This window comes from Seriola lalandi, unplaced genomic scaffold (assembly GCF_002814215.2).
Source record: "Seriola lalandi dorsalis isolate HSWRI2012SDOR001 ecotype SW California unplaced genomic scaffold, Sedor1 jcf7180002054989, whole genome shotgun sequence".
Taxonomy (NCBI): Eukaryota; Metazoa; Chordata; class Actinopteri; order Carangiformes; family Carangidae; genus Seriola; species Seriola lalandi.
The window spans coordinates 230,929-241,016 of NW_019525538.1; the positions used below are offsets into that span (position 1 = coordinate 230,929).

The 10,088-nt window shown below is 39.0% G+C and overlaps 1 protein-coding gene across 1 annotated transcript; it reads left to right on the forward strand.

The window, feature by feature from the left end:
• The first annotated feature begins 1,041 nt into the window (after positions 1-1,041).
• On the forward strand, positions 1,042-9,608 carry acvr1l (activin A receptor, type 1 like). Its single transcript, XM_023396995.2, has 10 exons — positions 1,042-1,187; positions 1,924-2,007; positions 2,993-3,247; positions 3,401-3,618; positions 3,998-4,097; positions 4,963-5,109; positions 5,668-5,943; positions 6,539-6,736; positions 6,857-6,987; positions 8,093-9,608. Exons 2-10 carry the CDS (start codon positions 1,935-1,937, stop codon positions 8,222-8,224), a joined length of 1,530 nt encoding a protein of 509 aa, XP_023252763.1. The 5' UTR covers positions 1,042-1,187; positions 1,924-1,934; the 3' UTR covers positions 8,225-9,608.
• The last annotated feature ends 480 nt before the right edge of the window (positions 9,609-10,088 follow it).

The following is a 10,088-nucleotide window of genomic DNA, read 5'->3' on the forward strand; positions in this document are numbered from 1 at the left end:
TATAAAGTAATTTTGTCATGTCTTTTTTCCTCATAGTGGTGTTCAAATCTTAGTACTGCAACAATGTTAAGGTACATCAGTAAATATGCAAACTATGCAATATATAAATCCTAGAACCTTAAAGAAAAGTATTTATTCAAGTATATACTGTAAGTATTATGCATGTGTACTCTGGTGAAGAATTATCTCTTTTAAAGTTTTAATTTACTTATGCATTATTTCTAACAGTTATTAAAATCTTATTGTAGTGTAATATCTTTGACAGTGTGAATATTATTTTATGTTATTTGGGTATGGGTGATAAATATGCTTTCTTCAGGGATTTCCTCTTCTTGCACATTAACTTTCATTGCTATTCTTATTTGACTTTTAACGTAAACTTAACTCAAACTTCAGGACTTAAGTACCAACCAACCAGACATTAGCAGTGGTGTAAAGTAACTAAGTACATTACCTCAAGAACTGTACTTAAATACAATTTTACAATTTTCAGTAAATATTGTACTTTTTCCATACAGATACATACCAGGTTACAAAATTAATATGTTGCTTACATGTTAATTCATCAATAATAAGAATGAGTACCTCTACTTTTTACTTTTACTGGCACCTCACTTTTTTACCTGCTTTATAAACTGTTGGATTACTTTATCTACACAACTGCATCTTATTTTATAAACTAAACAAATGTTGTTTATGAAAAGTATTATTTGAAAGTAACTAGTACATCTGTTAAATAAATAGTATAATATTCCCTCTGAAATGTAGTGTAGTAGCATATAAACAGCATAAAATTAAAATATTCAAGTAAAGTTCAAGTACCTCAGAATTGTACTTAGAATGCACGTGGTAAAATACGCAGTAAAAATACGTAGTTACGTGCGTAATTGAACAGCCATGTAAAAATTACTATTCCCCATGAATAATTACAGTAATACCACTGGTGTTATGGTAATTGTTGCCAACAACCTGCTGGAGGACTCCTCTGCCCCACAATGCATCTTGGTGGTAATGTTTTGGTGACGTCAGGCGTAGCTGGAGGGGAAAGCAGCCAGTGGGTGGGCTGGGCTGTGGTCCTGCTTTCAGCTTCTTACTTCGCAAACCACACTAATAACATTATTTAAACCTAGTACGCGGATACGCAGACATCCCAGAATGAGTTAGAGTCTGCACTCCGTATGTGCCAGGTAGGTGAGTGTTTTTTTTTATGGCTCACTTTTGGGAGCCGTCGTCCGGCTACCAGGGTGCCAGGCTGCGCTTTGTTACTGTACAGTTAGCTTAGCTTGCAGGGCTAACTGGCAGACGTCTGTCTGACTGGCGCCTCTGAGACGCCTGTAGACGGCCAATAAAACAGCCTGTTAGCCACAGCAAACAATCAGGCCTCCAGTCTGTGAGGTTTACTGAGAAGGAGTCGCTGATAACTGCATATTGATATACTTCACTTCAAAACACGAGGCTGTGACATTGACATATCTGGTGTTAGCATGCTAGCCTAATTTGTGTTATTAGTTGTTTGCGCTACATTAACTATTAGTCTACAGAGGAACAGGTACAGTTACAACAAATGTTACATCTAAAGCCATTAGAAGTGATTGAATATAACAACTAACATGATTACATTACGTCTAGGTAAAGAAATTTAAGTACATACACTGACAGTGTAAGACAGTTTTCTGCCGGTTGTCTTTGAAACCGCTGCAGTTTATTCGATAATCAGTAATATGTATCAAATGAGTCATTGACAAAGACAAACAGATGACTTTTTGGGTTCAGCTGTTATAAGTTGTGGCTTCCTTTCTGTCTGAAGCCTTGGCAGGGATCATCAGAAAACATAGAGGGGCTAAATGTAATTATCCTCTTTGCAAGAGTGTACTCATTTGAACTCTCACTGGCTCCTCTTCCCTCCTTCCCTCCCTCTGTCAGTGCACTGAAACATGGGTTGTTGCAGTGTCTATGTCCTTCTGTTGCTCTTGCTGCAGGCCCTGCAGACATCAGCTGAGGGCTCAGGTACTGTGCTCTATTGTCTTTCCACTCCATATTGTAATGTTTGTAGACTGTGCTTCCTCTCATCAGTTGTCAGTTCTTCATGGGCACCCACACTGGCCATGAGCAACATATATACATGGCTCGCAGCTGTTACTTTTTTGTGAGAATTGGCTACAAAAGCTGTAGTCATCACCTGTCTCAATGGCAGCAGGGAGCAATTCCATGCCAGCTTTTTGAATTTGGGCTGAGGATTAAGGTGTATTCGGGTGATCCAGTATTTGTTGCTATCTATGTCATTGGCTCCTAACCTTTTAGGTGCACAACTACTACAAAGTATGAGTAGTTGTGACCTCAGTATAGGTCACGTTTATCACTGTGCAATGAGCAGTTCAACCAAAGAGGAATTTTTCTCTCTTGGATTGATTTATTTGAAAACTGTTTAGGGGCCTTAAGTTATAAAATATACTTAACTCTGTGTGGTAGATGTGGGTTTTTTTTCATTGGCTGTCCACAGTAACTGGGGCTTTGTTCCACAAATCAAATTTTCTGAGTTATCTTGATACATTTATTAATTGAAAGCTGTTATAGGACAAATACATAGTGAAGTAGCAACAGGCATAATCTGTTGATGATGGGATGTTTTTGGCCAGTTTAAACCACTAAAGTAGTGCCTTTATATTAAAAGCACAATGCCATTAGTAGCTGAATAAAATAAGCAATATGAAAAAATTTAAACCTATATAGAGTAAACCAACTTACCTGTAATGCTCCATTCCCTTTGAAATTGTATGTTCTTTTGGTGCCTAGTGCCTGTTGAATGTCTTCTAGTTCAAGATCACTGTTATGTTTTGCCAGATTGGCAGCTCACTAGTTTGTGTGTTAGAAAGTTGGTGAGACAGAAGTCTTTCTGTTGTCTTACTGCCCTATATAAATCCAGTGTTTATGTGTTTCTATGTACTGCGAAACAGCATGAGTGTATGGTGAACTCATAGAATCTCCTCAACAGATGGACAGTTGGTGTGTCTGTGCGATAGCCCTACATGCCCCCAAGTCACTCGCTGCCAGGGAACCCGGTGTTTCTCCTCTGTCAAAGTGGGCAGCAGCGGGGTGGTGTTTGAGCATGGCTGCCTGAATGGGCAAGAGAAAATCCTTTTACATTGCTCCACAGCTCCATCCTTCCACCAGGCCATTTACTGCTGTTCTGAGTACATGTGCAACGGCAACAGCACCAGGAGCTTCCTGATGTCTCTGCTTCCACCAGGTAGTAGCTCATAACATGTTTAATTTCAGCAAAGAAGTGAATTGTCAAAATAGAATAATTGTGTTTCGTAGCTAGATACTGACAGTATGTCAGTATCTGTTTTTTCCCCTTTCCTTCACTCACATACTGTCTACTTCCTTCCTTCCTTTGCAGAAGATGAGCCAGCAGGTGAGCCAGTACGGTATCGTGTTGAGACCTTAGCTCTCTTTGTACTTGGCCCGGTGGTGGTTCTGGCTCTGCTGTCTGTAGTGTCAGTGCTGGCCTGCAGGAGGCTCCACCATGGCCGTCTGCAGAGGCTGCAGGAATTTGACACTGAGCAGGGAGCCATAGACGGCCTCATCTCCTCCAATGTGGGAGACAGCACTTTAGCGGTAAGAATAAAGAGTGGTTCTTGTTGAAACCATGAAATGTTGTGTTCACCACCTGATTTAATATGTACATCTTTATTTGCAAGGTATTTCTTGCCCTGAGAAACCATTTTCAGTCATGTCAGTTTTGCCACTCATACTTATATTTTCCAGTTTTTACACTTAACAGGTCCCAAATTTCTGTGGTGCAGGAAATTTTTTTTACATAGATGCAAACAGTAATGCCACATTGATTCTGAAACATTTTTTTTTTAAGTACATATTGTTTTGATCCCAGTTGATGCTGAATTTCAGTAGCCTTGCATCTTCATTTGATGTGTATAATGCGCCTTCAAATGATTCTGACATGTACAGCTAAACTGATATCTGTCTCTGTCTCCAGGACCTGTTAGCCCACTCATGTACGTCAGGCAGTGGTTCAGGTCTTCCCTTCCTTGTCCAGAGAACTGTGGCCAGGCAGATCAGTCTAGTGGAGTGTGTAGGTAGGTAAAACAGGACTGGCTTCAAGTGATTGATACTGATTGAGAAACTGATTGGTTTATTCACAGGCTGATTTAGTTAGAGCCATAAGGAAACTCATGTCACAGGCAATGGAATATTAATACAACACACTTAACAAAATCAAACAGAAATAAATTCAGCAGCAGCCTCGAGCACTAAAAAGTTAGGTTGCACAAAAAGCAAATTGTCTTTGATAGTTTCCAAGTAATCAGAAAATAGGAACAGCACAGCAGTGTTGTGTCATCCACACATGCAGACTGTTGTTCGTCATGCTCAGTTTCACTTTTTGAATGACTGTACATATCTATTCTAGGTTGTAACCCGTATTAAGATACAAATCTGACAGTAGTGTCAAATAGATGACGACAGTGTAACAATAATAGGAGGTCACATCATTTTTGAAACATTTAAAGCAACTGTAAAACCACAAGTCATCTGTTTCTTCTGTGCTGATCATGTTTCGTAAAATTATAACGCTTTTCTTAAGTTGGTGGAGTAAAGTTTACTCATTGTCATGGGAACTCTGATAAATTTCAATTTGAGTGATCAAATAAAAGTATGTAGGTCAAATGCCTTGGGATCCTGTTTTGTACCACAGTAAGATACAGCACAGTTTGTACCATTTTGGAATTGGAAAAATGTGGTTTCATGCTGCGGATGAGAAATCATACTTAGAGCTTCTTCAACTACAACATGAATGTAGCCATAAAATAATATGAAAATATCTAAAAAGCACATTAAATGTACAATGTTAACTTTTTTAAAAACATGCATATATGTATATTCTCTTCTCTGATTTCCTGTGCTACCATTTCTAATTTCTCCTCATTCATCCCTCTTTTTCAGGCAAAGGAAGGTATGGCGAGGTGTGGCGGGGTCAATGGCAGGGGGAGAACGTGGCTGTTAAAATTTTCTCCTCAAGAGATGAAAAGTCCTGGTTCAGAGAGACAGAGATCTACAACACAGTGCTGCTAAGACATGAAAATATACTGGGTGAGTCTGTTGCACACAAATATGAGGTATTGCTTACTGGAAGGGGAAAATGGGAAGAGGGTTGGTTGAGAAAAAACATTTTTCTCATTCTCTGATACTTATTCTTTTGCAATTTTCCCCACTGGATTTATGAGTGTCAGAGAGGATGTTTTTTGCACTGTTACTAAGAATACAGTTGAGCTTCAGAGGAAAACATGTGCAATGATTTGGTTATCTGAGCTTCATTAGACTTGTTATGCTTGAATTACTCACAATAAATATCCTGTGCAAGCTAAAGAGTCTGTCAGGCGTGTTTTCCACTTTGCTTGCCTTTTTAAACTTCAGCTTCTTCCTCTAATGTCCTTGTGTTCTTCCCACTTTTATTTTTGAAAGCACTGATACATACATTGCAGAATAAATGCAATAGAAAATCAACATATGTGCAAAAATTCAACAAAGCAATTCAATAATAATAATAAATGTTATCCATGCAAGAGACACTTGACTGACTCTAATAAATATATTATATACTATATAAATAATATATAGTTGATGAGCGTCTCTGTTGTCTCCTCTCAGGCTTCATGGCGTCTGACATGACCTCTCGAAACTCCAGCACCCAGCTGTGGCTCATCACCCATTACCATGAAAACGGTTCACTTTATGACTACTTGCAGCGAGTTGCTGTGGAAACGTCAGAGGGGCTGGCGATGGCAGCATCGATAGCGTGCGGCCTCGTGCACCTGCACACAGAGATCTTTGGCACAGAGGGGAAACCAGCAATCGCACACCGGGACCTGAAGAGCAAAAACATCCTGGTCACAAAGGAGCTGCGCTGCTGCATCGCAGACCTGGGTCAGTCATGTTCCTTTCCTGTCTCCTATAACCTTTTATCTGATTCTTCTTGGGTTTCAGAGATTAACATCCTTTGTCCAATATTTTATCCAGGGCTTCAATCAAACTTTAGTCATATGCGCATAGGGGCCACCTGCTCAAACCACTAACACGAGTATTAATTCATTAAACATTAACATTAAAATAACATTGGAAGACAAAATATTTACATTTGTCCTTTTCTTTCATATATTTATATTATAAGAATAATATTTAGTAAAATATGTTTCTAAAAGAGTGTTTTGGTTTTTTTTCAAAATAAAATCACAAATGGATTAAATTGGGTCTTGCTAAAGGAATCCTGTGGAGTTTTCAAACAGTGTTTCCAACTAAATACATCGTGTGTATCTGTAAGGACTCGTGTGTATCTGTAAGGACTAACACAACCTATATTGTCTATATGGGATTGTAGTGTTTTTCTCTTCTTTTATTGATACTTAACCTCTTTTAACTGGTGTGTATTCATATGGATGTGAGCCACAATTTCTGTCTATTTTAGGACAGATTTTTTCGTAGAAGTCCTTCTACAATACTGCATGTTCTTTGCATGTTACAGGGCTGGCTGTGACCCACTTCCAGGCTGACAACCTGCTGGATGTGGGCAACAATCCAAAAGTTGGCACCAAGCGCTACATGGCACCTGAGGTGCTGGATGAGACCATTCAAACAGATTGCTTTGATGCCTACAAGAGAGTGGACATCTGGGCCTTTGGACTGGTGCTGTGGGAGATAGCAAGACGCACATACAGCAACGGTGAGTACATTTCAGCTTGTAAAAGAGTCAACATGACTATTGTATTTTTGGAATCAACTTCAGGCCCTAAGGTCACACCGTGTTTGCTTTAATTTCTGTCATCTCAATTTATCTTTCCAGGTATTGTTGAAGAGTACAAGCCTCCGTTCTATGATCAGGTGCCAAACGACCCGAGCTTTGAGGATATGAGGAAGGTGGTGTGTGTGGAGCAGCAGAGGCCTTTTATTCCCAATCGCTGGTTCTCTGATCCTGTGAGTAATAATGATCATTCCTGTTCCTCTGTGATGTCAAAATGCAGCTCTGTTAAATTTAAAAAAAACTTGTGACCACTAGGATTACTGTGCCTGTTAACTAACCAAAGTTACATAAAAATGAATGCCCATATGGACAGACCGTCCTTTAAGACTGGTTTGTAACCTGGGGGTTGTGACCCTCCAAATGGGTCAGAAGACAAATCAGAGGGGTCACATGATGATTAAATCGACAGGCGAGAATCAAAAACGTATATCTTCTACACATTTTTTTTTATTATTATACAATTCATATTTTCTTATAAAACCACATAGTTTAATATTTTAGGCTTTAAAAATGATCCGAACAAAATGGGACGGGATAAAGGGGGGAAATCATTTAGGTTGAACTATTCCAGTTAGTCACTTCTACACGTTTTCCTTTTAAAAACAGTCCCTGTTTTAAAACAGTTTAAAACAAGGAATCATTGCTGTGAACAGTGTTCTGATTAGTCAATTAATCGATTAGTTGATTCAGAGAAATTGGCAACTATTTCTATAATTGATTAATTGTTTTTAAATGATTTTTAAAGCAAAAATGTCACATTTGATTCCTCCAGTCTCTCAAGTGTGAGAATTTGCTGTTTTTCTTGGTCTTTTATTATAGTAAATTAAATATTTCGGGGTTTGGGCTGCTGTTCGGACCTAACAAGACCTTTTGATTATGTAACCTTTTGCTTTGGGAACTTAATTTAGTATTCTGCAGATTAATTGATAATCAAAATAATTTTCAGTTCCCTACCGACTCAAGCTTTTCTAGTTGTTCTTGAGAACAGTTCAAAAGTTTACAGACAAACCTCTTTCATTTAAGTATTTGGATGTTGTACTTTTATGGGCTTGTTATGATGTCATCCTCGTGGATATTTACAGCTATAACTGTATGATGATAAACAAGGTATGAGATGTGTGTGATAGCTGTACCCTGCTAATACCCAGAACAACTTTTTACATCTAAAAGCTCCTGCAGTCACATTGATTGCCAAGTTTCTTCTCACTGTGGGTGTATCACCGTCTAACTCTCATTTTATTTCCCATCCTCTTCACTGAATGTTTCCTTCTCCGTCAGACTCTCTCTGCCCTGGTAAAACTGATGAAGGAGTGTTGGTACCAGAACCCCTCAGCCAGGCTAACAGCACTGCGAATTAAGAAGACCCTGGACAAGATTCACAGCTCTCTGGAGAAAGGTAAGGAGTCGTGAAAGGGAGAGGAGCTTCAGCAGCAGCTGCCTGATGTCAGGGATCGGCTTAGAGAAGAGCCACGTTTGTTTAACGACAAAAGGGCGATAAGGGGGACGGACAACGGACCAGAGGAAAAGAGTTGTTCAAGTGTCATCCAGCCTCATCCTTCTCTTGCTCCCTCACTCTCTCTTCCTTTCTCTGTGGTTGGCCCCACCCCACCCCGCGGATATCCCTCTCTCCCTCTCTGACTCAAAGCCCACGCAGACATTTGGACTTGTTCTGTCTGAAAAAGCCAGCCTTTGCTATGGGACACAAACCTATTGTCAATGTGTTCGCACTGACCTGAACTGTGGACTGTTACCAAGTGTGAAGAACATGGATGGCATATTGTAGTACCCCAATGCTTTAACGCCCATTTAAGACTGGTCTGGTTTCAGCCTTCTCACACACACACGAAACAGTACATACTTTGAGTCTCTTAAAATTCAGTTTCTGATCCCGAGCTTTGGCACACGGTCGTGGAATTTTGCTCAGAGACAATCAGAAGTATTTCTCTCAATTAGCTTTATCAGAACATGCCACAAACACACACACACAAAACACAAAAATACTTAAACTTACAAAAGGAAAAGAGCCAATACAAACAAAATTGTTTTTAAACTTTTTAAATATAGTATGATATTTATATATTAAATCTCCACTGCTACTACACTACTGAGGATATGTAAGACTAATATACGATGGCGTGTGAAACGGACTGTATACATATATAGGCACTGACTCTACTGGACTTTCTGTACCCACGTTGTCATTATTGGAGCTAGTAGAAAATGACATGTTGAGAAATGGTGGAAAAAGTTTGAAAATGATTCTCACTGAGCTTGTTTTGTTGTTTGGAAAAGGCAGGATACACCACTACAGATATTACATGTTTATCCTGGTGGTTCCTGGAGTAGACATACACTATGTACCTGCCAATAGGAATTAGTCTGTATCTTATAATAAGAATATGAAATTAACTGATCCTCTCAAACTTCATAAACTCACTGTGGCTCATCTAAAGTCTTCTGTGCAAGCAGAGAGGGATCAAGGAAGACTTGTTTGTGGTAGAGGTGATGTTTGTTGTTTTTTACTGGAGGTGAAGTCTTTTTCTGTAGCGAGCTGGGCCTCCATTTACTCCTCTCGTCTCCCATCATGTCACACTGTGTACAAGTTGCCTGAGCATTGAAAATACAAATTCAAATACAAACTCATTGGGAAACTGTTTAATTCAAGATTCATTTTAAAATGTATACAGTTGCCTAGGTGTGCAGTTACAAATGAATATGTTCACAAATGCTGGGTTTTTTTGGGGGAAAAAAATGTTGCTTTGTCTTTTTTATATGTAATAAAACATTTACTGCATTCTTGTTTGTGTTGTCATTTTAGAAAAAAATATGTCTACAAGTATAATCTTCACAGATATGTTCTGGCCATTAAATATGGTTTCAGAGCAAAAATGTATCACAAAGCTTATCTGAAGTTGAAAAGGTTCAGACTGCTGTACAAGTTAAGTTGATACTCCAAAGCAAGGGTGTAAGTTTGCATGTAGGGACATGTCCCTACCAATATTTTGGGAGTACAGAATTGTCCCTGCCAATATTTGAGTGAACTATTTTGTACTATGTTTGGAGTGAAGTAAGATCAGATCATTCCAATTACAATGAGGCTACGTCTCCAAGACAACGGATTTAAGCATGCTAGTATTTGATGGACTGAAAAAGGCGGGGGCTATCTGAAGGCTCATGTCGTGATAATATCACAGTGGTACATAAGGTCACCAGAAAAATGTCAACTGATGTTATTTGACCATGTTAACAGGCATTAACTAGCAAGCTAACCCTT

Bases quoted from the DNA above. Each gene is read 5' to 3' on its own strand.
- acvr1l (XM_023396995.2), top strand. From the start codon at position 1,935: ATGGGTTGTTGCAGTGTCTATGTCCTTCTGTTGCTCTTGCTGCAGGCC. The intron at 3,248-3,400 runs GTAGTAGCTCAT...CTTCCTTTGCAG, and splicing joins GATGTCTCTGCTTCCACCAG to AAGATGAGCCAGCAGGTGAG. The intron at 4,098-4,962 runs GTAGGTAAAACA...CCTCTTTTTCAG, and splicing joins CAGTCTAGTGGAGTGTGTAG to GCAAAGGAAGGTATGGCGAG.